This window comes from Meles meles, chromosome 11 (genome assembly GCF_922984935.1).
Source record: "Meles meles chromosome 11, mMelMel3.1 paternal haplotype, whole genome shotgun sequence".
NCBI lineage: Eukaryota > Metazoa > Chordata > Mammalia > Carnivora > Mustelidae > Meles > Meles meles.
In genome coordinates this window covers 9716624-9743132 of record NC_060076.1, presented here as the reverse complement: position 1 = coordinate 9743132, position 26509 = coordinate 9716624, and the positions used below count along the sequence as shown (strand labels likewise).

The 26509-nt window shown below is 44.7% G+C and overlaps 1 protein-coding gene across 6 annotated transcripts; it reads left to right on the top strand.

Moving 5' to 3' along the window:
* The first annotated feature begins 19 nt into the window (after positions 1-19).
* Positions 20-26057, top strand: RABEPK (Rab9 effector protein with kelch motifs). Of its 6 annotated transcripts, none has more exons than XM_046022526.1 (9): positions 20-134; positions 4952-5018; positions 8338-8398; positions 11328-11485; positions 14889-15041; positions 19347-19508; positions 22169-22318; positions 24799-24948; positions 25425-26057. In XM_046022526.1, exons 3-9 carry the CDS (start codon positions 8346-8348, stop codon positions 25715-25717), a joined length of 1119 nt encoding a protein of 372 aa, XP_045878482.1. In that variant the 5' UTR covers positions 20-134; positions 4952-5018; positions 8338-8345; the 3' UTR covers positions 25718-26057. The 6 variants fall into 6 exon arrangements, with proteins under 6 accessions (XP_045878482.1, XP_045878483.1, XP_045878484.1 ...); XM_046022524.1 differs by lacking the exon at positions 20-134 and adding an exon at positions 1894-1908; XM_046022527.1 differs by lacking the exon at positions 4952-5018 and having other exon boundaries at positions 31-134.
* Positions 26058-26509: the final 452 nt, after the last annotated feature.

The window sequence follows — 26509 nt, the reverse complement described above, 5'->3', positions numbered from 1 at the left end:
ACTTTAACTTCAGTGGGCCCACCGAGGCTTTTCTGATTTAAAAAAAAAAAGTAGATGACCCTAGCCATTCCTTGGTTTCTCACTTCGACCCTTTTAAGCATCCTCTCACCAGAACTTCTTCAGTTAAAAATTGGGTAAGCCTGGGCGTAGTTAACCTATTTGTACCTTTAAAAGTCCTTGTGAAAACCTTGCCTAAGCCTGTAGCAGAGATATCAGGATGCCAGTCTTGCAGCCCCGGAGGGGAGGGAAACACTCATTACGGGTTTCTTACGCTAAATGCTATATAAATGCTGTTTTTCCGTTTAATCCTCATAACAATTAATAGGAAAGCAAGGTTCAGAGAGGTTAAGTAACTTGACCCATGATTCACAGGGACTAGGCAGGGGAACAGAGACCCGAACATAGGTCTACGTGGTTTAAATATGCTTCGGTGTAACTCTCATGAACGCAGGGAGTCTTTTGTTCTACCATCAGTGAAGAAAAACAAAAACAAACAAAAAACAGGACCTGGCACTAAGTATAACTTCAACAGTAGTTCATTTAACAGCTATTTATTGAACACCAACTATATGCCAGGTATAGCTGTAGGCACTTAGGATAGTTAGAAAGCAAAATAAACAAAGATCTCTATCCTCAATCTGTAACTACATTCTAGAAGAGGAGGCAGAACATAAAATAATAACTGTATAGCATATTAGGAAGTGATAAGTGCTAGAGAGAGGGAAAGACCGCAGTGTAAGGGAGATGGTGTGATGCATTTCTAAAAACCAATAAAGAGGTAGGGGAGTTAGTCATTCAGATGCTTGAGGACAATCAGAAGGAAGAGGCTAACACAGAGGCCCGGAGATGGAAGCATATCTGGATGGAATATTGAAAATGGCAAGATTAGTGCGGTTGAAGCAAGAGGAGAAGGGATCAGAGAAAAGAACGTTTTTACTTTTAATCTAATGGGGAGTTACTGCAGGGTTTTGAGCAGAGGAGTAACATGCAAAACTCATTTTAAAAGGATCACTCTCACTGCTGTATGAGGCTGTATTAGGATGGCTGCAGATGAGAGACCAGTTAGGAGACTTGTATAATCCAGTAGTAGCAAGTGCTCAATAATATTTGTTGTTCAAATGACCCTGGCCTGAATCCTCTTACTTTAAAGTGTACTTTGTCGGGGTAGGGGGGTTTGGGGGGGTTGGCTGGCTCAGTCAGTGGAACATGCGACTCTTGATCTCAGGGTTTTAAGTTTAAGCCCCATATTGGGTATGGAGATTACTTTAAAATAAAATCCTTAAATAATAAATAATAAATGAATAATATATAAATAAATGATAGTAAATAATAAATAATGAACAAATAATAAATGAATAATAAATAAATAAATAAAATGTTTAAAATCTCAATCTCATGACCCTGAAATCATGACCATGGCAGAAATCAAGAGCCAGACTCCCAACTGACTGAGTCACCCAGGCACTTCCAAAATTAATTTTTTTTTATTTTATGTGAAGATTTTTTTTTAAAGATTTTATTTATTTGTCACACAGAGAGAGATCACAAGTAGGCAGAGAGGCAGGCAGAGAGAGAAGAGGAAGCAGGCCTCCTGCTGAGCAGAGGAGCCCGATGCGGGGCTCGATCCCAGGACCCTGAGATCATGACCTGAGCCAAAGGCAGTGGCTTAACCCACTGAGCCACCCAGGCACCCCTTATTTGAAGATTTTTAAAATTATTTTTTATTTTTTTTAAAGATTTTTATTTATTTATTTGACAGAGAGAGAGAGACCAAGGAGGGGGAGCTACAGAGGAAGAGGGAGAAGCAGGCTCCCCACCGAGCAGGGAGCCTGATGCGGAGCTTGATCCCAAGGTCCTGAGATCATGACCTGACCTGAAGGCAGACACCCAACTGACTGAGCCACCCAGGTACCCCCAAATATTTTATTTTATTTTAAATTTTATTTTTTTATTTGACAGAGAGAAACAGCGAGAGAGGGAACACAAGCAGAAGGACTGAGAGAGGGAGAAGCAGGCTTCCCACTGAGCAGGGAGCCAATGCAGGGCTCCATCCTAGGACCCCGGGATCATGACCTGAACCAAAGGCAGATGCTTAATGACTGAGCCACCCACGCACCCCTGAAGATTTTTTTTTTATTATTTATTTATTTGACAGAGAGAGAGAGAGAGATCACAAGTAGACAGAGAGGCAGACAGAGAGAGAGGGGGAAGCAGGCTCCCTGCTGAGCGGAGAACCCGATGCGGGGCTCAATCCCAGGACCCTGAGATCATGACCTGAGCCAAAGGCAGTGGCTTAACCCACTGAGCCACCCAGGTGCCCTGAAGATTTTATTTTTAAGTCATCTCTACACCCGCCATTGGGCTTGAACCCACAACCCAAAGATCGAGAGTCAAATGCTCTATAGACTGAGTCAGTCAGGCACCCCTAAAATTAATTTTTAAAAGTTTGCTGCAGAATTAATGACACCCACAGCACATATTTCTTCATTTATTCAACAAGTATTTATATAGCACTTACAACATGAATGAGACAGATCTGATCCTTGCCCTCATGGAGCTTACAGTCTGACAAAGACAAACACAATAAATATAAATGAGCAAATCCTGATTGCAAAGTGTGCTTCGTGCCTAAAAGGGAAAGAAGGGTACTGTAAGAAAAATGGAGTGGAAGAGGCCTACTTTAGGTTGGCAATATAATAGAGGTAAAGTGTGCAGACTGTATTACCAGCTGGCCAGAGTTCAAGTCCAGGCTCTATTACTCATAGTGTGACTTTGGCAAAGTTATTTATCCTTTCTGTACTCTAGTTTTCTTGGCTTCTATATGGAGATAATAACTGTCATCATATTGTATGCAGAAGATAAGAATAACATCTTATAGGCATGTACTAAGGTTTAGTACAGTTAGTAGTATATAGAAAGGGCTTAATGATATTATGTACAGAGTGAGTGCAACATGAATGTTAGCTCTTAGTATTATGTGGATAGGAAAGGCCTTTCTGAAGAGGTAACATTTAAGATTTTAGGAGGAAAAAAGTGTAAGGATGACATGTTCAGAATTTCTTGGAGAAAGAATTCCAAATGAGGAAAAGATGCTATTGTTTTTGACTTTTTAAAATTATTAATACAGGGGTGCCTGGGTGGCTCAGTGGGTTAAAGCTTCTGCCTTCGGCTCAGGTCATGGTCCCGGGGTCCTGGGATGGAGCCCCGCATCGGGCTCTCTGGTCAGCAGGGAGCCTGCTTCCTCCTCTTTCTCTCTGCCTGCCTCTCTGCCTACCTGTGATATCTCTCTCTGTCAAATAAATAAATAAAATCTTAAAAAAACATTATTAATACAGTCCTCTTTAGAAAGCTGGCAATTCACTTTTTAGCTTTGAACCTCAGTAAGTGGAAATTAATCCTACTTAAGATACCTTCTCAGGGGCGCCTGGGTGGCTCAGTGGGTTAGGCCGCTGCCTTCAGCTCAGGTCATGATCTCAGGATCCTGGGATCGAGTCCCACATCGGGCTCTCCGCTCGGCGGAGAGCCTGCTTCCCTTCCTCTCTCTCTGCCTGCCTCTCTTGTGATTTCTCTCTGTCAAATAAATAAATAAAATCTTTAAAAAAAAAAAAAGATACCTTCTCAGAACTGGGAAGGAAGGCAAGTAAGGAGATGGACATGACCGTTCTATACAAATTATAATATGGTTGAAAGGGAGATGACATCAGGATCATTGCTTTCCTTGCTGATAAGTCAGTGAACAGGTAGGTAATGAGAGTGGATGGTATCACAGGTGGCAGTTCTCACATTACCAAATCATCTGGTAAACTCCCCCCTGTAGCCCCACCCCATTCAGTAAACCTCACTCTTGATATACACAGCAGAGAGAAATAAGGGAAGCATCCTTCAGAGTGTTGGGTGACCTCTTAGAAGAGGTGATAGACACATTGGTCATTTATTTTGGAAACTTTACAGAACTTGCTGACTGGAATGTATTCTTAGTTTTCCTTTGGCAAAGGAGGAAATCTAGGCTCCTGGTTCTGCCATTTATGTAGGCTAATCAGTTTAAATTCTCTGGGCCTCCATTTCCATTTTAAAAACAGATCTCAAAAGTTCCTTCCAGCAATTTCTGAATGTGATTTCTAGTATAAAGCATAGGTCTCGCAAAGAAAAGTGGTCGCTACTTTGCCCACAAACCTTTTCCAGTTTTTCTTATGTGCAACTCCAGTTTGGCACCCTGAAATGGAGCTAGCCAAAAGACACAGGATGCATCAGAGCATTGTGCAGCTCTGAGCAAAAATCTCCATCTGGACGTGCATGAACATGTGGCAGAGCCAATCTAGTCCTAGTTTTCTTTCCTTTAGGAGAGCAGAATTACTAAATTACTGACTACTCTTTTTTTTTTTTAAGATTTTATTTATTTGAGAGAGAGGGACAAAGATAACAAGAGGGAGCACAAGTGGTGAGAAGAGGGAAAAGCAGGCTCCCTGCTGAGAAGGGAACCTGACACAATGGTCCATCCCAGGACCCCGGGATCATGACCTGAACCGAAGGCAGATGCTTAACCGACTGAGCCACCCAGGTGCCCCCAGAATTACTGAATATTCCTTAAATCCTCTGTGGCAGACAGCAATGGAGATTTTTCCATTAATATGGGAACTCACAAAGACTTCAGGTGTTTGAATCAGGAAATTGGAGCTGTGAGAAGAGCAGCAGACTTCAAATTCCACTTTGTCAATAAATTCCTGTTATAATTTCAAGAATTGGTATTCGAGGTATTACCATCCCCATTTCAGAGATGAGGAAACTGGGGCTGAGAAAAGTTAATGGACTTCCCAAATGTCAGGGTCACATGGTAAGTGCTGGAGCCTGGATTTGAACCCAAGCATGTCAGTCTGGTTCCCACTAGGGTACCATAGCTCTACTCTTGATGAGCTCCTGTGGTCTCTTTCTTAGCTTTTCTTCTATTTCCTAGAACACAGCAACTGGTTTCAGTCTTCCTAAATGATTGTGGGGCTCCTGGAACATAGACATAGACATAGGTGAGCCACGGCGCCATTTTTTGGGAAAACTGCAGGGGAACTATGGTTATGGAGACCAGAGGTAAGGCAAATGAGCAGTCTAACTCAGGACTGGTGTCTAAACTTCATTTATAGCTAAGAATAGCATTACACTCGGGGCACCTGGGTGGCTCAGTGGGTTAAAGCCTCTGCCTTTGGCTCAGGTCATGATCCCAGGGTCCTGGAATCGAGCCCAGCCATGGGGCTCTCTGCTCAGCGGGGAGCCTGCTTCCCCTTCTCTCTGTCTCTGCCTGCCTCTCTGCCTACTTGTGATCTCTGTCAAGTAAATAAATAAAATCTTTAAAAATAAAAAATAGCATTACACTCTACAGAAGACCAACTCTGTGCGGGCCACTGTAGCTCATGTATTCCGCCCCATAACCTTGTGACAGAAACCTTAATAGCTCCGTTTTCCCAGATGGGTGACACTGAGGCCCAGAGAAAAGTAACTTCCCCAAGAATACTCTCATTGATGAACTTTGTATTCCTTGCACTTTTTGCACATGTACCTAGTTATTTGTTTTTCTGTCTGTTAGTCTGTAAACTCCAGGAGTTCAGAGGCCACATTTGGTTCAGCATAGTGCCTGCCATAGTCACTAACACTAATTATGGAGTCGGCTGTTTAAGGCACCAAAGGTTGAAGTGGCCTAAGGACCACGCAAGGAGATTTCACACCTAGAAAAGCATCTTTACCTCTCCCTTTCAAAAACCATTTCCAACGGCCACTGGAACTGAAAACATCCTAGCCCTGCTGCCAAAGGAATTTGGGTCGTCCAAGTGGATGCCCAGCCCCCGGCATTTCGCTTGTAAATAGTTTCCAAGTAGCCCTGGCTTATTTACACTGCCGGGGAGGACCGGCCCCAGGGACGGCCAGCCAGTTTAGTTCCCGAGACTCGCACGGCCTGGTCGACACCCGGGGAGGGCGAGGAGGAGCTCTCCTGGTACCGTTCACAAGGGCGCGCCCCGGAGGCCCGGTCCTGGGAGCCGAGAGCTGGAGAGCGGTTGGCCGCTGGGCTCTTCCGGGTCTGGGGGTGGGGCGATGTTGCAGGCCCCGCCCACATTAAGGGCGGAGCCACAACCAGGACCGTCCTTAGCTGCCGCAGGTAATGCGGTCAGGGTCTGGGATTCTCCGGGTGGTGGGTCTCACGCTTTCCTGGGCGGGGGCGGTCCCATCCTTTAGGGTAGTGGGCCCGGGCCGGGTGGAGAGCCCTGGGGAGGGTGCGATCGGACTCTGGCCGGCGACAATGACGGAAAGAAACCAGCCTGTGCTCTCTCGATCCAGACTCCTGTCCTCTATCGCTGCCACGCGGGGATGGGACTGGGGGATGGGACTGGCAGGGGTGGCTGTAGGAAGTTCCCGCCCATTCGAAGTTTACCCCACTGGGTCTTGTGGACCGTGGCCAGGGGCTTAGGCCAAAGGTTGAATTTATCCATTTATCTCCCAGGAATCTCATCCATTTTCTTTCTTCAGTCACTCATCCCTCAGTTCGCCGAGCCCATTGGTAGGTTCTCTGAATGAATCTGAGAGGCCCAGTTCTGTTGGAATTTAGTGCAGAATCTAATCTAGAGACCTTTAAATAGATAATTATCTTCAGGGTGATCCCTGCAATGATGGTGGCCGGATAACCTGCAGAGGGAGAAGGAAGTAACTTGAGGATGTAAATGGAAAGCAACGAATCAGGGAAGGTTACACTGAGAAGGGGGGTGGGGGGGGGACGTTTGAACTGAGCTTTGGAGGTTCATTGGGATTTTCCTAGTTGACAAGATGGGAAGAGACATTTCAGGTAGGGGAGGTAGCACAAGATGCAAGATATGGGGGTGCCTGGGTGGCTCAGTGGGTTAAGCCTCTACCTTCTGCTCAGGTCATGATCTCAGGGTCCTGGGATTGAGCCCCTCATCCCTCCCAACCCCCCAAATCCTGCACTCTGCTCAGCAGGGAGCCTGCTTCCCCCTCTCTCTCTGCCTACTTGTGATCTCTCTGTCAAATAAATAAATAAAATCTTAAAAAAAAAAGATACACGATATGAAGGAGCCTGCCATGTTAGAAACAACAAATACAACAAGAATAGCTCACTATAGCAAGAAATGTGGAGCTGAGTTCCTGAGAAGGTTGAGTCCAGAAGGCTTTGAAATCCATGCTGAGGCCAGGATTTATCCCAGAGTTCAGTATTTCCCAGCCTTTTAAAATATTTTGTTTGGAGTGTCTGGGTGGTATAGTCCGTTAAGCCTCCAGCTCTTGGTTTCCAGCTGGGGAGGTGATCTCTGAAGTGAAGGGATCCAGCCCCCCACCTTCAGGTTACACGCTGAGTTGGCTTGGGACGTCTCCCCCTCCCCAAATAAATAAATCTTTAAAATATAAATAAAATAAAATAAAATATTTTATCTTTTGGAGTGCCTCACTGGCTCAGTTGGAAGAACATGTGACTCTTGATCTCCAGATTGTGAGTTCGAGTCCCATGTATGGTGTTGAGATTATTAAAAGAGATAAACCTTAAAAAAATAAATAAAATATTTTATCTTTTGATGAGTGTGAATATTTTATGGCCCCTGAAAAAAATTTTTTGTAAGATTTTACTTACTTGACAGAGAGCGAATATACCAGTAGGGGGACCAGCAGGAAGAGGGAGAAGCACACAAGTAGGGGGAACAGTAGGTAAAGGGAGAAGCAGGCTCCCCACTAAGCAGAGAGCCCAATGCAGGGCTGGAGCCCATGACCTTGGGATCGTGACCCGAGCTGAAGGCAGACACTTAGCCAACTGACCCACCCAGGTGTCCCCGTGAAAAATTTTTTGTATATGCCCCTTCTCCATGAAAATCACAGATACATAGAAAACTTTAACCAAAAACCTTGTATAATTGTGTTAATAAAGTTGTATTATATTTGCCTCCCAAACATAACTTTATATTAAAGGGTTGGTAATGCTTATTCAAATTAATCAGGCCCTAGGAATGGGCACATCAAAAGGAAAGTTTTTTTGGTTTTGGGTTGTTTGTTTTTTGTTTTTTGTTTTTTGTTTTTTTTTTAGATTGTACTTGTTTATTTGACAGAGATCACAAGTAGGGAGAGAGGCAGGCAGAGAGACAGGGGGATGCAGGCTCCCCACTGAGCAGAGAGCCCGATGTGTGGCTCGATCCCAGGACCCTGAGATCATGACCTGAGCCGAAGGCAGAGGCTTAACCCACTGAGCCACCCAGGTGCCCAAAAGGAAAGTTTTGAAGGAAGAAACTGACCTGATTTGTTCAGTGTTCTAGGTGGAAGATAATCTAAAATGTCTAAAAAGTGTCTTTCTTTCTTATGCAGAGGACACCATGAAGCTGCTGCCAGTCTTGGAGCCTGGAGACAAGCCCAGGAAAGCAACATGGTCTGTAAGGAAGGATTCAGATCGAGAAAAACAAGAGTTTTTGTTTTATTTTAAGTTGTTTACTTTCATATTTGATCATCTATGAAAAAGGGGAGAGATGAAACTGTCTGTAGTTGCTGGTAATTAGACTCAAACTGTCTGGAAAGGTCTTCAGAGGAAAGATAGTGGGGCAATAATTATTGCAGAGCAGATGTTGATTTTATTAAAATCCATTTTCTAGGAAGAGTAAGGCACTGACCATCTGGCAGCCTCAGCTCCAACACCGTGTCTTGCCTCAAGCTGTGACTCACTTTTCAGATTTTCAGGGAAGTGGATTTGGATTAAACTGGCTTTACTGTTTCTCTGCTGCTGGCTCAACCAACCCTTTATTCAGCTACCACTGGCCCGACAGGGGCAGCTGCCATGTAGGTGCTGAAGGTACAGAGGCAGATAGTCTCTGCGTCGTAGGGGCTGCCCTGAGCAGGGGATGGTGAGGAAATGTGGTCAGCACTGAAGCAGGGCTCACAGAAGGCTGTAGGGGGCAGGCAGTGCTTTTGTAGGACCTTGCTTCCTGTTTGGCTTCCCAATGTCCACTCTTGCTCTCAAGCCAACACACATCTGATCCTGGCATTCCCTGGTTTAAAACCCTTCATGCCTCTCTGATCTCTCTCTCTCTCTTTTTTTTTTTTAAGAATTTTATTCATTCATTTGAGAAAGACAGAGTGTGAATGCACCAGCAGGGAGGAGCAGAAGAAAAAGCAGACTCCCTGCTGAGCAGGGAGCCCAAGACAGGGCTCAACCCCACGATCCTGAGATCATGACCCAGGTCGAAGGCAGATGCTTAACCCACTGAGCCACCCAGGCACCCCTTGTGCCTCTTTGATCTTAAGATAAAAACCAGAGTCCTTAAAATGGCCCATTGGACCTTGCATGATCTGTCCCTGCCTGTCTTTCCAATCTCAAGTACCCTAACTCATCCTTTGTTCTCTTTCTCTCCTTTAACATGCTTTGCACTGCAAACTCTGATACTGGTCTCTACCTGGGTCACTCTTTCCCTCCATCTTTCATCCCTCTCTTTGTCCAGCTAACTTCTACTCATTCTTCAGAGCTCAGTTCAAATGGCGCTTCTTCAGGAAGCCTTCTCTGACCACCTCCTTCTCCCACCTCTCCTTATACAGGTTAAGGGCCCCTTATGATGTGTTGTCATACAGTATATCCCTTGTACTCTTTTATAGCACAGTTAAAATAAAATGGATATTTGTGAAATTATCCGTTTAATGTTTCTCTTCCCAACTAATCCATAAGGGCTCTGAAGACAGGAATTTTTTGTCTTATTCACGAGGCATCTGGGTGGCTGTATACTCTTGGATAAGTTATTTAATCTTTCGATGGCTTGGGCCCTCAGCTGTAAGAGGCAGATGATGATAAGAGTATTGTCCTCCACCTGGGTGGCTCAGTTGGTTAAGCTGCTGCCTTCTGCTCAGGTCATGATCCCAGGGTTCTGGGATCGAGTCCCACATCAGGCTCTTAGCTCAGCAGGGAGCCTGCTTCTCTCTCTGCCTCTGCCTGCCACTTTACCTGCTTGTGCGCGCTCTCTCTATCTCTCTCTGACAAATAAATAAATAAAATCTTAAAAAAAAAATAGTACTGTCCTCAAAGGGGTTTTGTGCAGATTAAGGGAAACCAGGGTTGTCAGGAAGTTAGCCGCAGGCATGATACATTGTTGGTAATCATTCAGGTGATAATAGGAGGTGTGAACCTGGTTATCAGAAGAGAGAAATGGAGACTTGGAAATCACTGATGCATATATAGGTGGGTGGTAACTGAGACCATCAATGCCAATGAACTTGATAAGGGATGCACTTGATAAGGTTAGCAAATGGAGACTGAGAAGGGAAGAGAATCCAGGGGTACTAAGCCTCAGGAGACAGCTGGTGGGGAAGGATTCAGAGCACAAAAACAAAAAATCAGCCAGAAAGATGGGTAGAGAACAAAAAGAAGAGATGTGGGGAACCAGGTAAGGAGAAAGGTACAAGAAGGAGGGAAGAATCAGGACCATCAGATGTCAGAGAGGTCAAATGAGACAGGCGGTGAGAAACAGCTGCAGAATTTTCTTTTCCAACCAGGAAGTTTGAAGTATGTTTTTACAGTCATGTTCAGAATAACTTTAGAGAATGAGATGGATGGGTCCTGTATTTGATTTTTTTTGAGAGTCCTAGCTCTGGCTTCTATCAGGTCAAGCTTTATGAATAGTCTGGGAAAGCTCTTAAAATCAGCACGTTCTGGAGGATATTACTTGACTGCATCGCGGGCTTGTGGCTAAAGAGCTAGGGCTGTAGGTTCCTATGTAAGTGCACCTGAGGCTCTAGCCACCATTCATTGAGACCCTCCCGGAACTGGTTACAAGACCTTACCTTACCCTTCCCAGGTAAGAACTATTGCCGTCCTCATTTTACAAATGAGGAAACTAAGGAGGGTTTAGAAAGGTTTAATGACTTCCAAAGGGTCACACATCTCAAAAGCATCTGACCTGGGGTTTGAATCCAGTCTGCCTGAATTCACAAACCATGCTCACGACTCCCATCTCATGCCAGGACACACCACTGAACTTTTCTGGCTGTCAGTTTCCCTGTCTACCCAGTGGGGACAGTTACTAGTCCAGGACATCCCTATTAGATTAACGTGAGATGAAGTAGTGACAAAACTGAAAAGTCAAAGGTTATGTGCAAATGCAAGGCACTATGATTAATCAGGGAAATACCGCTTTGCCGGATACAACTTAAAGTATATATGTGTGTGTGTGTGTGTGTGTGTGTGTGTGTGTGTGTGTGCGCGCGCGCGCACGCGCACGCGTTTATGTATAAGAGCTCTCATCCTGGGGGAGTATTTTATTGGAGTGGAAAAAACACGCTGCTGCCCAGGTCTCCTGAATACATCCTCCCTTTGGCAGGTACACCTTGACCCCGCCTGGAGAGAGCCCCTGTGCTCGGGTTGGCCACAGCTGTTCTTATTTACCTCCAGTTGGTGACGCCAAGAGTGGGAAGGTCTTCATCATTGGGGGAGCAGATCCACACAGGAGCTTCTCAGATGTGCACATCTTGGACCTGGGTAAGACCAGCACCTGGGGGGCGGGTGTTCTGGAGCCAAAGAGCAGAACTTGTGCTACACTGGCCATGACCAGAGCATTTGTCAGAAGACCAGTTCCAACCAGAGAGCAGGGTTGTCCTCTAAGGAAATGAATATCCCTGAGAACTCCCTAAGGTCTCAGCAGATCTCTGGAACACATCCACCCAACCAGTAGCTTCTTTTGGGGGGGGGGGGTACACAGTGTCTGTTTAGAGCCCTGAACATTCAACCATTCCTTCATCAAATAGTCCTCTAGGAGACATAGATGGATCTACCTCGTCTTCCATCCACATATCCAATTAATCACCAAGTCTCAAGTGTTATCTTCATCCGCGTCTGTCCATTTCCCATACTACTACTGCAGTCCAAGCATTATTATTTCTCCACTAGACATTCCAACAGCCTCTTCTCTGGTCTCCCTGCTTCCAAGTTTACCCCTGTACAGTGCATTTTCTATACCTAGCCGGAGAGTACTGTCTAAAATACAAATCTGACCATGTCACTCCCATGTTTCAAGCCTTTCCCAGCTCATTTCTTGGCTCTCCCAAACCCACATTTGCTACACCGAGTATCCTCCAGTTCCTTGGGAAGTGTCTAAATCTCTGGTCTCCAAGGCTTTGCACATATTGTTTCCTCTTCTTGGAAGGCTCTTCCCTTTCCCTATCACGTAGCTACTATTCATCTTTAAGATCTCAGATTAACTATCACTTCCATCAGGAAGATTTCCCTGCTGCTTCCGGACTAGTTTAGGCATTTCTACTCATACCTCTCCTCTTAACACTAGTCTCAGTTCCTCGTTGCTGGCCCCCAAATATCTGGGGCTCTTCTCCAACATGAAGCAATTCTGCAACACCTGCTGAGTGTCCCACAACTCCGTTCCGTTCTGATAAGATCCACCTGGACTTAGCATCAGCTCCCACAGGTGAAGGGCCCAGTCCTATATGACTCTCTCACCCCTTCCCCACTCCAGACACTAACTGTAAGTTCAGGTTGCTGCCTGTGCTTCTGACCTACCAACTTTAAATCAGAGATTCCCATGATCCCCTCCTCGGGTTCCATTAATTTGCTAGAGTGGCTCACAGAGCTTGGGAAAATCATTTACTTACTGGATCACTGGTTTATTATAAAAGGATATAACTCAGCAACAGCCAGATGGAAGAGACACATAGGGCAAGGAACGGGGGAAGGGCACGGAGCTTCCAGATGCTCTACAGGTGCATGGTCTCCCAGCATCTCCTTGTGTTTACCAACCTGGATGCTCTCCAAACCCCTTCTTCTGGGTTTTTCTGGAGGCTTCTTTACACAGGTATGATTGATTAAATTACTGGCCACTGGTGATTGGTTCAACCTCAATCCCCTCTACCTTCCCTTTTTTTTTTTTTAAAGATTTTTATTTATTTATTTGAGAGACAGAGATCACAAGTAGGCAGAGAGGCAGGCAGAGAGAGAGGGAGAAGCAGGCTCCCCGCTGAGCAGAGAGCCCGACTCGGGGCTCGATCCCAGGATGCCGGGATCATGACCTGAGCCGAAGGCAGAGGCTTTAACCCACTGAGCCACCCAGGTGCCCCGCCCCTCTACCTTTCCTAGTGGGAGGCTGGGGCTGAAAGTTCCAAACTTCTAGTCGTATGGTTAGTTCCATTGACAACCAGCCCCCATCGTTAGGGCTTTCCAGAAGTCACCTCATAAACGTAAACCCAGGGGCTTGTTACATAAGACACCTTTTCAGTCTTATAGTTTGGGAAATTTCAAGGGTCTTAAGAGCTCTTGTCTGGAACTGACAAAGATCACATATGTATTTCTTAATATAAATCACAGTGTGACAACCCACCTTCTGTATTTCCATAGTATTCTGTGCTTTCCCATTCTTCTCCCCCTTCACAGCTCTTATCACATGTGATTGTTTTTTTATCTGTCTTCCCCACAAGAGTATAAGTTCCTTGGAAACAAGGAACATAGTTATATTATCCATCATTGTTTCCCAAGCCACTGTCGTAGTGCCTGGCACAGAGTAGGTGCTTTTTAAAAAATTAATTTTGTGTTGTTGTTGTTAGAGAGAGAGTGAGGGCACAAATGAGAGTGGGGTACAGAGAGAGAGGGACAGGGAGAGATTCTTTAAACAGGCTCCGTGCTCTGAGCGCAGAACCCCCCTTGGGGCTGGGTCTCCTGTCCCTGAGATCATGACCTGAGCCGAAATCAAGAGTCAGACACTTAACCTACTGAGCCACTCAGGCCCCCCAGAGTAGGTACTTTTTAAGTATTTGGGTGGATAGATGAAAGGATGGATGAATGAATGAATGAATGAATGAAGAAGGAATGAATGGTAGCCAGCCTGGGCTACACGCAATAAGCAGAAGAAAACCAGTGGCCCACATACAAGTTTGTTAGGTCCATGTCACATGGCTGTTACCATTTTGATCTAAGTTGTTCACCAACCAAATGTGCAAAGATCTACATATAAAAAATGGAAGTGGTTTGGCTTCTGATAATTTTGGGAGATCTGACATCAGTAGCCCTGCTTTTCTACATGGCAACAGTAGAGATGCCCCCTCTCAGGGGGGTTCTCATCCCCCAGTTTGCCACCTTCCCTCCTATGTAGACATCTGAAGTACACCGGGCGCTAGGAAATCAAAGGCAAGTGAAATCTCTTCCTGCCCTCAAGAAACTCACTGTTTAGATCACATACATTTTTGGTGGGACTTAGTACTAGCTTTGTGACCCTGGCTAACATCTGGGCTTCAGTGCCCTGTAAAATGGGGATAATGGCTTACTCCCCTTGGCAGTTGTGAACTTGTTTTAGCTAGAAATCATTTAGTTGAAGGTAACAGAAATTCTCTTAAACCAGCAGAAAAATAAGGAAGACTCTAAACATAGGAAATACAGCCTATCCTCAGGAGAAAGCAGAAAAAGGAATTGGAAAGCCGTCAAAAACCATCTACTTTCTCCCTCACTCTCTCTGGGGACATCTACTTCTTTATGTAGATGTTTCTTTTCTCTTAGCTCTTTCTCCACACATGATAGAAGAAATTCAGAAATCTGTTTGAATTCCAGCTTCTCTGGGGGGAGGTTCTGATTGACCCATCTTGGGTCAAGTGACTATCTTTGAACCAATCAGCTGAAGCCAGAAAGTCAAGGTTTTGTAATACAAACAGGTCTTCTGGGATCTCTACCCTGGTGGTTGGGAGAATGGGGACAGTTTCCCTAGAGAAGGGTTTCTGGACTAGGCAGATAGCCCCTGAAGTTTCTATTATAGGACTTTTTAGAATTTGACCATATTCTCCTGCAAGTGACCTGAGGATTGTTCACTTACGCTTTTGACCATCTTCCCCTCCCTCAAGCAGGGGGGCTTGGCAGCTGCAATGCAGGGGCTGAGTGAAATGTCTTCTAGGAACACACCGGTGGGATTTGGCCGCTGTGGAGGGCCTCTTGCCCCGTTACGAGCATGCCAGCTTCGCTCCCTCTTGTGCACCTCATACCATCTGGGTGTTTGGAGGTGCTGACCAGTCAGGAAATCGCAATTGCCTGCAAGTTCTGAATTCTGGTAAGTAACCAAAAGTTATTTTTATTTACCTAAATAAAGAAGTAATTCCGATTCCATTTCCTGGAGCAAACCTCATTTGGATTGTCCTGAATAATTCATTTAACTTTGCTTACCTCATAGAAAATAGGAATTTTCATTTTTTTCTTAAAGATTTTACTTATTTATTTGAGAGAGAAAGCGAGAGAGCAACAGCGGGGGTGAGGGCTAGAGAGAGAGGGAGAAACAGACTCCGTGCTGAGCAGGGAGCCCAATGCAGGGCTCGATCCCAGGACCCTGGGACCATGACCTGAGCTGAACGCAGACACTTAACTGACTGAGCCACCCAGGCACCTGAAAATAGGAATTTTAACATCTAGCAGAATCTGAAAATAACAGAATTACACCCCCCAACCCTGCCTCATACCACATACAACCATCAACTTCTTAAAAGCCAAAACTGGAAGAAACTTCTGAGAACAGCTCTGCCAAGTAGTCAACCAGGTCCAGGGGAAGTGAGTTTCCTAAAGTCATCAGGGAGTCAGTGACTGAGCCAGCCTAGAACCTGTCACCTAGATCAGGGGATCTCAAATGCAGGTGACTGTGTCCCCCAGGGGACATTTGGCTAAGTCTGGACGCATTTTTGGTGATCAAGCTTGGGGTGTGGGGGGTTGCTACTGGCATCTAGTGGGCAGAAGCCAGAGATGCTGCTGTCCATCCTGTAATCCCCAGGACAGCACCCCATTATGGCGAGTTATCTAAACTCAAATCCCAATAATGCCAAAGTTAAGAAACCCTGACCAAGATCCTCCTTTTATGTTTCTTTTAGCCAAACAGTGCAAAGTTCCTGCCCGGCCTCACTGGCAGTTTTATCACAGACAAAACAGTTTAGGAACATCTCCTCTGAGAGAATGTTCCGGAACCTCCCAGGGGAGGTGGACTTGTCTTTTTGTTAAAAATTGTAGTTTAAAAAAAAAATTGTAATTAAACATTTTGGGTGGTTTTCTTTTCATAAACATAATTCATTGTAAAATATTTGAAAAGTGTAAAGTGGAAGAAGACATCCACGATCCTATGACATTCAGGGTATTGATAACCTCTCTGTGTACTTCCTTCCTTTTATTTCTCTGCATTTTTGTAAGCTTGAGTTCATACTATTTCAATTCTACACTATGGTACCTTTTTCCTTTTCACTTCACAGTTACGGTAGAAATAGTTTCCTATTGACTTTGCTTTAACATCACTTTTAATGGCTGCATGATCCTCCATTTTGTGACAACACTTAGTTGGTTTTCACATCTTTACCATTGTAAATAACAAAGTGTGAACATCTTTGTTCAGAAGGGATTGACAATTATTTGTTTAGAATTCATGCCCAGAATAAAAAAGACCAAAGTAAAACACTGTGAATTTAAAGGCTTTTGATCCATGCTACTGACTTGCTCTCCAGAGTTTTCCAACTGCTGCTCTCTCCAGCTCTGATTAATAGTGCATTTTCACTCTTGACTGGCATTTAAATTATCTTTTTTTTTTTAAGATTTTATTTATTTATTTTTCGTGGGACTTGAACTCACAACCTGGGCCTTGAACATGGGGATTAAACTCACGTGGGCTTGAACTCACAGCCCTGAGGCTTGAACTCAAACCATGAGCTCAAGACCTGAGCTGAAATCAAGAGTTGATTGCTTAACCAACTGAGCCATCCAGGCGCCCCAGGATTTTGTTTTTAAGTAATCTCTGTACCTGGTATGGGGCTTGAACTCATAATCATGAGATCAGGAGTTGGACGTTCTGCCAGTGAGCCAGCCAGGCATCCCTGAATTTATCTTTTTTTTTTTTTTAAAGGAGTGTTTTCTTTCTTTTTTTTTTTTTTAAGATTTTATTTATTTATTTGACAGACGGAGATCACAAGTAGGCAGACAGCAGGCAGAGAGAGATAGAGGAGGAAGCAGGCTCCCCACTGAGCAGAGAGCCCGATGTGAGGCTCGATCCCAGGACTCTGGAATCATGGCCTGAGCAGAAGGCAGAGGCTTTAACCCACTGAGCCACCCAGGCGCCCCTGAATTTATCTTTTTATTAAAAAAAGATTTTATTTACTTATTTGACACAGAGAGAGAGATCTCAAGTAGGCAGAGAGACAGGCATAGTTGGGGAGGGAAGCAGGCTCCCTGCCAAGAAGAGAGCCCGATGAGGGGCTCGATTCCAGGACGCTGAGATCATGACCTGAGCTGGAGGCAGAGGCCCAGCCCACTGAGCCACCCAGGCACTCCTGAATTTATCATTTTTAAACACTACTGATTCAATAGGCAACAGACTTTTATCTAATTATTTAAATATGCGTTTTGTTAACAATGAGCAACCTGGACATTTTTCACACGACAGTCCTCTCTTGCCCAGTGGTCTCTCACTAAGATGCTTGTTTGCAAACAGCTGGTCTTCTGTTCCGTTGGGATAGTCAGTTCTTACCTTGTTAGTTTGGCCAGGATGTAAATTCACTTAGTATCTGGCACACAATTAATGCTCGGTAATTGTTGTGATTGATGTAGCTATGGTTTAGCAGATGGAATCTGGATCCCTGGCCTTTTGATTTTCAATGATGGCATCCATTTGAATAAAATAAAGAGAATTTAGAAAGCCTCTGTCAGAGGAGTTGATTTTCTACCAGATCCCTTTCCTCTTCTAGAAAGTATAAGTTGACACGATGCCCCCAAAATATGAAAAATGTGAGTCATTAGCTATTTCGTTACTAAGTCCAGTCTGTTGAAAGGCTTAGGAGTCCTTTATGGTTATTTGTGCTGGTGTTTTGATGTGAGAGCAACACAATCCCAGGATTTTCTGATCTCAGAGGCTATGTACCTTCTAACTCCCCCTAAGATCCAAAAGCTCTCCAAGATCTATAACTCTCGAGATAATTACATTTTGCTTTGGATAGAGGCTGAGTCTTGTTTCATCTCCAGATTTGTGTTTGAGTTCCATGCATATTACAAATGCTTCCTGTGGCACTCTGGATGCTGAATGAAGACCTTTACAGGGGCACCTGGGTGGCTCTGCCTGTTGAGTGTCTGTGTTTGGCTCAGGTCATGATCTCCGGGTCCTGGGATCGAGCCCCATCTCAGGCTCCCTGCTCAGCGGAGAACCTGCTTCTCCTCCTCTCTCTCTACCCAATCTCCCCGCTCGTTCTCTCTCAAATAAAAATCTTTAAAAAACAACAACAACAAAAGACCTTTACAAAAGGCATAGAATTTCCTAGGCAAGAAATAATCCCTGGGGTGTTGTGGTGGCACGAGCATGGGACTCTTGACAGATCTGAGTTCAAACCTCTGCTCTGCTGCTCACAAGCGCTCTGACCTGGGGGGAAGGGTTTAAATTTTCTGAGCTTCAGTTCCGTCGCCTACAAAATGAGGCTGCTTTCCAGCCACCTTCTAGAACTGAGTGGGGATGACAGACAGAATGCGAAGGACAAGGTTTCTGCACAAAGAAGGGGCTCAATTAATGCATCTGTTTCTATAAAACTCATGCTGCATTCTAAAAAGAAAGAAGCTTCTTTGACCCTCCCCCAGGTGGTTAAATTTTATTCTCAAGTCAGAAGAGTGAAAAGTATATCGATCTTGGTGTTACTGAATGGAATCTGAATCCCAACTCAGACATTTATTCGCTATGTCACTTTATTTTATTTTATTGTAGATTTTATTTTTTAAGTAAATCTCCACATCTAACGTGCGTCTCATATTCACAACCCCCAGATCAAGAGTTGCACTCTCCACCGACTGAGGCAGCCAGCCGCCCCTAGCCATGTCACTTTAAACAAATGACTTCATCTGTCTCTGCTTCAATTCCCCTATCTGTAAAATGTAGAAACTAATATTTACTTAGTACGAACTATTTAGAAGGAGCTATTATTATTACTACTGACACTGTGGTTGCTTTATCTATTTTCTTTTAATGGCCACATAGTCTGGGAAATTTGGCACATTTAGTTCTAGCCACTAGTGGGGAGAATTTGAGCAGGTGTTGGGCCGCTCTGAATGGGCCCAGGGTAGTCAGCAAAGGAGAAGAGCGTTCAGAGAGGATATTTGACGGAAGATCTCCAAAACCAAGTTGACCTCATTCTTACTTTTCAGTCTTGGGGGATTTGACTCTATCTGAGAAAATTCTCAGTATCCTCTGTTACCCCCTCCTTGATTTCCTTGGCACGAGAACCCCGCCTAGACTTTGGCTGTCCACCTTGGGGTTGGGAGTGTGGAAGGTAACCGTGCCTCGCCTCAGAGTCAAGATATGAGGTCCATCAGCCTGGATATTTTAGGTGCCTGCCTTTTCTCTCCGGACCAGAAACGAGGACTTGGACCGTGCCCGAGGTGACCAGTCCTCCGCCATCCCCAAGAACATTCCACACATCCTCTGCAGCCATTGGAAACCAGCTGTATGTCTTTGGGGGCGGAGAGAGAGGCGCCCAGCCCGTGCAGGATGTGAAGCTGCATGTGTTTGACGCAAGTATGGACTGGCGGGCCCCCTAGGGCTACCACCTACCAGGTCAGAACCACCCCAGCCTACAACTTACCTGATGTAGGAGCCAGAGGTTAGAAAATGACACTTTGTCTGAGTGTCTCACTTCTCGATGTCTTCGATGTGTCCCTTACCTAATATCTTGCTCCCACAACAACATGTGCATTTAAAAAGGTATAAATGGTCAATTTAAAATATTTAAACAGTATAATTTATAAAGCAAAAAAAGTGAAAGTTTCCTCTTTAGCCTTTTCCTTCCTACTCCCCAAACAGAAGGAAACACTCTTAGCAGTTCTCGATGTCTCCTCCTAGACTTGCCTATGCATTTATAAATCATATATATGTGGTAAATGGACATTTATGACTCTTCTGTGAATTTTGAAATGATACAGAAACCTTGGAACACATACATGGGATCAAATTATAAATACATTTCTGTGGCTTACGTTTGCAGGGGTGAGGCTCAACCTCCGTAGGTGAAAGCATGCATTTTTGAAGCTGCCGAACCTGGACTCAGGACCAGACCTGACACACACACTTCCTATATTACTTCTGACCAGTCAATCTCTCTAGGTCTTAGTTTGCTGATCTGTATTAGAGATAGCAATAGGGCCTACTAAAAAGAGCTGGGAAGATTAAATGAGATAATGTGATACGGTGCATAGCACAGTGGCTGGCGTACAGGGAGCACCTCAGGAAGATGAACTGTGATGATCCCTTCATTTAATCACACACATGGATGTCTTCTAAGTCAATACCAGTTTCCTTGCGGAGCCTATCCTGTGGGTAGGCTCTGCATTCATTTTCCTACTGATTGACTTTTTGCTGGCAGTGTGACAGCGAACATATACATTAATTTTTGTGTATGTTACCAACATTTAGTAGACGCTGAGGAGTGGAGTTCCTGGGTGAAAAAGATGTAAACATTTGGAATTATGAGACCTCTTGCCAGATTTTTGCATAAGGAGCATTTATTTGCATTTCTTCCTCTTCCTAGTAGGCATTGATGAATAACAATTTACAAATAACGTGACAAAAATAGTTTTCATGTGTGTTTTTCAAGAGAGACGCAGCCTTTTTTGAGAACATGGAATAAGCAAAATTTCAAACTTCCAAAGTAAAATTGGAAGAATGAAGACTCATCACAGTCTGAATTTTCTCTTTGCAAATCTTGTAAGGAACTTTTTAAAGTTTTTAACTAAGGTTGGTTTTGAATACATGAAACTCTAAGGATTGAGGGAAAAAAGTACATATATATGTATGCTTTATATGTATTTGTATATATAAAATACTATCACTCCCAAATTATTAACTTCTCAGTGTGTTTACAGTCCTTTTTTTTTTTTTAAAAAAACAGCAGAGATGGGGCACCTGACTGGCTTAGTCACTAGAATATGGGACTGGTTGGGCGTAGAGTCTACTTAATAAAAATAAATTAAATTTTAAAAATAGCAGAGATAATTCTACATGTAATATTTGTATCCTATATTTTTCATTTAAGCCCTTTCCCTGTGATCGGGAGGTTTTCACCATTTTTATTTATTTGTTTGTTTTTAAGATTTTATTTATTTATTTGACAGAGATCACAAGTAGGCAGAGAGGCAGGCAGAGAGAGAGGAGGTAGCAGGCTCCCTGCTCAGCAGAGAGCCCGATGTGGGGCTTGAACCCAGGACCCTGGGATCATGACCTGAGCTGAAGGCAGAGGCTTTAACCCACTAAACCACCCAGGCGTCCCTTTTTGTTTGTTTTAAGTAGGCTCCACACCCAGGATCGGCCTTGAACTGATTCTGAGATTAAGAGTCTCCTGCTCTACTGACTGAACCAGCCAGGTGTCTCAGTCTTCAACATTTTTAATAAATATATACTGTTCTGTCATGACTGTAGCAATAAGTCATTCACCTGTTGAGGCACTGAAGCTGTTTTCAGTTCTCCTCTCTTACAAACAATGCTGTGATGAATGTGTTTGTGCATAAACCTTTTTCAGGTTATTTCAGACCGTATTCCTTCAAACAGTGGGGCTCCATGCACAACCTCCAGACATGCCACTCATAGCGATTCTGACACAAATGCTCACATGCTGAGTACTTCCTCTGAGCCTATGCCTTATGTACACCATCTCATGTAATCCTTAACCCTGAGAGCGAGGTAGTGTGTTTATCCCCATTTTACAACTATGAAAACTAGAGCTTAGGGAATTCACTGGTACAAGGCCACAAAGTTGTTCAATGAAATGAGCCTGTTTTAACTCCATACCTCATGTTCTAACTCCTACCCTATATTGACACTTTAGCAGGTCCTGCTACGTTGGAAAGTAGTCTTTGTATACCCCCATGCTTCCAGCAGATCAGTTAAAGATATACTGTGAAGGCCTGTCATAGAAGAAGCAGTCTTGTTCTTTTGAACTCTGGAGCAGTTCCAGGCCAAAGCAAAGAATAGTTTCCCAATGCCTAGTAGAAGGGGCAAGCATGTTAGGTAGTGAATTCTCCAGCCCGGGAAGTGTTCAGGCAGAGGCTGTATGGGCTGTGGGAGAAGGGAGGCCTGGCTTCAGTTGGCATGTTGGAGTGAATGACCCCAAGGTCACTTCGCTGGGAAGTGAAGCTTGCTCTTCCTAGCTTTTTCATCTGATGTCCGTGGATTTACTTTTCTAGACACAATGACCTGGTCACAGCCAGAAACACTTGGAAAACCTCCATCCCCCCGACATGGTCATGTGATGGTAGCCGCAGGGACAAAGCTCTTCATCCATGGAGGCTTGGCAGGGGACAGATTCTATGATGATCTCCATTGCATTGATATAAGTAAGTAGGATAGAGTGCATGGGGGCTTGTCTTCTTAAAATTAAATAAAATATGCTTTGATAGAATATAGCACTGCTCTTAAGTGTGGGTAACCGGCCAGCTAGCAGAATCTTGGCTAGATTTCTGTCAATTGTGGCCTGAATAATAATAAATAATAATACCAATAAAAGCAATCCCTTTCTGAGTACTTGCTATGTACCCAGCCATTAATTATCTCTTATGCTTCCAACAACCCTGCTCTTTCATTAAAATTCATTATCCTTTGTATTCCCTGACTGGATTCCCTGGCTGGCATTAACCATTAACCCTGTGCCCATGAGGGGCATGGACAACTTCGAATGTGTCTGGAGGTAGCCGTGCCAAATAGTTAAAAACACCAGGAAGAGGGGACACCTAGGTGGCTCAGTCCATTAAGCATCTGCCTTTGGGTCAGGTCATGCATGATCTCTGGATCCTGGGATCGAGTCCCACATTGGGCTCCCTGCTCAAGGAGGGAAGGCTGCTTCTCCCTCTGTGCTCTCCCTCTCTCCTTCTTAAGTAAATCTTAAACAGACACACACACACACACATACACACACACACACACATGAGAAATAGAAGAAAGTTAGGGAGAACATGAGAATTGTCTCTAGGGGTCTGAAGGGCTGATGTGTCCTAGAGATCCTGGACTTATTCTGGGTCATTCTTTCAGACTATGAGCTTCCTTAGGGCAGGGGCTGTGTCTCGTTTGTTCCCCAGTATATTTCCAGCACTTAACACAGTGTCTGGTGGATTGAGGGTGATGAGTGCATACCTTGGATGGACAAACAAATGAACATCTTTTGTGTTACTGTAGAATACAAGAATTAGAACAGTGGGCAGAAGGCAGGAGAACTGCTGTGCAGTGGTTTGGGCTACCTTGCCCAATAAAGGATTCTCTAGGTTGTTGACATCTGAGGCAAGGTGACTCTGGTTGGGATTCTTGTTCTGGCTAGGCTGGGTGATTCTCCCTTCCAACTCTGAGATGCTGGGCCCCTGCCTTGAATTGACAGATGGAAAATACCTTCACAGAGGTGCTCCTTGCAGCAGTCAATTGAGGCTTTATTTTTTAATTATTTGTTTTTTTAAGACTTTATTCATTCGACAGACAGAGAGAATACGAGTGGGGGGGAAGAGGAGGGCAGACAGAGAGGGAGATGCAGGCTCCCTGCTGAGCAGGAAACCAGACATGGGGCTTGATTCCAGGTCCCTGGGATCATGACCTGAGCCAAAGGCAGATACTTAACTGACTGGGCCACCCGGGCACCCCTCAATGGGGGTTTTACTATGTATTTTATTTTATTTTTAAATATTTTATTTATTTATTTGACAGACGGAGGTCACAACTAGGCAGAGAGGCAGGCAGAGAGAGAGGAGGTAGCAGGCTCCCTGCTCAGCAGAGAGCCTGATTCGGGGCTTAATCCCAGGATCCTGGGATCATGACCTGAGCTGAAGGCAGAGGCTTTAACCCACTGAGCCACCCAGGCGCCCCTTAATGTGTATTTTTAAAAAGAAAGTCCTACTCTCTTGTGCTGAGGAACTGCTTCCCAGCTATTTCTCTTCCTTTCCTACCATGGTAATTCTGTAAACCTAAAATGGAATGATATCATGCCTCGTTTCAATGATGCAGATATCCTTGCCAAAATAGCTTGGGAGCAAGTGCTTGAAGCAGCAGGTTACAGGGTGGGGAACACAGGTTCTAGCATCAGGCCTGAGTAGACACACGTTCTGGCTGTGCCTCTTGCTAGCTGTGAGGTCTTGGACAAGTGTCTCCCTCTTTGATTCTGTTTTTTCACCAGTAAAAAGAGAGGAGGCAGAAGTAATATCAGTTTCAGAGGACTATTGTGAGCAAGCAAAATGTTAAAATTGCCTAGCCAGCACTCCCACATTTGCTTTCTAAGGGAGTGCTAGTATTTAAAACGTGCACACAGGTAGAACTTGACTTCTGCTGGGCTCCGAATTAGTAAGTGGTGACACTCACCAGAGCGAAGATCCTGGGGGCGCCTGGGTGGCTCAGTGGGCTAGGGCCTCTGCCTTCGGCTCAGGTCATGGTCTCAGGGTCCTGGGATCGAGCCCCGCATCGGGCTCTCTGCTCTGCAGGGAGCCTGCTTCCTCCTCTCTCTCTGCCTGCCTCTCTGCCTGCTTGTGATTTCTGTCTGTCAAATGAATAAAATATTAAAAAAAAAAAAAAAAAGATCCTGTTATTCGGTATGCTCCAAAGACCACTTATGTCAGAATCACCGGAGACGCTTGCTAAAACTAGGGAGTACGGAGCTCCTCCTCCCTCCCTGGACACCCAAACAGAATCTGAAGCTCCCCCAAGTAATTTCTGTGCCCATTAAGCCTTGCTGTATTACCTCTCAGAGTGCTAAGTGGATCGGTTTGCACACGGCAGGGGTCTGACGGGTAAGGTGGAATCCATCTTCTAGGTCATGTTGTACCCGCTTGCTTTCTCTTGGCAGGTGACATGCAGTGGCAGAAGCTAAGTCCCACTGGGGTACCTCCCACAGGCTGTGCTGCCCACTCAGCTGTGGCTGTGGGGAAACACCTGTATATCTTTGGAGGGATGACTCCCACAGGAGCGCTGGATACAATGTACCAGTATCACATAGGTGAGCAGGTGTTCACTGTGGGTCTTTAAACAAATGTTTAAGCAAATGTGACCATTCTTTGAGAAGTATCAAGGTGCTTTGTTTTTCCATCCACATCTAAATCCAAAGGAACAAAGGCCAAACTTCAGGGAATGACATCATTAAAGCAGCAGCCATCAGTTTTTTGGTTTTTGTTTTAAGATTTACTTAGTTTAGAGAGAGAGACAGCATGAAGGGGAGGGGGAGACGGAGAGGGATTATCGCTAGCCCACTCTACACTGAGTGCAGAGTGGGACATGGGGCTCAATCTCGCAACCCTGAGATTAGGACCGAGCCAAAACCAGGAGTCTAAGACACCTAACCAACTGCACCACCCCAGCACCCTAGATTTTTCCGTTGTTTCCTATTTCTGTTAGGGCTGAATCAGCAAATCACTGAGCATTTCTGGAAATTTCTTAACACAGAGCCTTTGTATGTTTGTCTTTTCTCTAACATAGAAAAGCAGCATTGGACCTTGCTTAAATTTGATACTTTTCTACCCCCTGGACGACTGGATCATTCCATGTGTGTCGTTCCGTGGCCAGTGATGTGTACTTCTGAGAAGGAAGATTCAAATTCAGTCACTCTAAACTGTGATACTGAGAAAGGGGATTCCACCGACAAAGGAGTGACCCAAGGTGGTGACTCACATGAGGAAAGTCAGACTGACGTGCTGCTCTGTTTTGTGTTCGGCGGGATGAACACAGAAGGGGAAATCTATAATGACTGTATTGTGACTGTAGTTGACTAATACATGCCACATTTTTATTAAATGACAGACTTCCAGAGAAGTTAAATGAAACCTTAGCTGTTTTATACCTCCAAAATATTTTTTGCACACTATATCCTTCTTGGTCTCACCTATGCAGTAGGTGAGGACATGGATAGCCCAAGTGCAAAAACCTCTATTAAAAGGGTTTTACCAGCAATACAGCGTAAGTAAATGTAATTGCTTTGGAATATTGATCACAAAGGAGCACCCGGCTGGCTTAGTCAGTAGAACATGTGAGGCTTGATCTCAGGGTTGTTGTAAATTCATGCCCCACATTGCGTGTAGAGATTACATAAAAATAAAATCTTTAAAAAGAAAATTGACCACAAAAATGTTGAAGAATTGGGCTGTATAAACCAGGGAGTGGACATTTACAGGTTGAAGTCTTTCTAATATTCAGAGCTGCTCTCCAGAAAGAGGAGCAGCCTGTTGGTATTTGGTACTGAGAGCCACTGGGGACAGGGACGAAGAATGGTCCTCGTCTTTCCCAACCGCCGGCTAACACCACGGCACACAGCACTGCAGATCACTTTTTTTTCTAAGATTTATTTATTTGACAGAGATCACAAGTAGGCAGAGAGGCAGGCGGGGGGGGGGGGGGTGGTGGTGGGGAGTAGGCTCCCCGCTGAGCAGAGAGCCTGATGTGGGGCCCAATCCCAGGACCCTGAGATCATGACATGAGCCGAAGGCAGAGGCTTAACCCACTGAGCCACCTAGGCGCCCAAGGTTTGTGTGGCATTTGGCCTGAAGACCTTCCGTATTACACTCTAA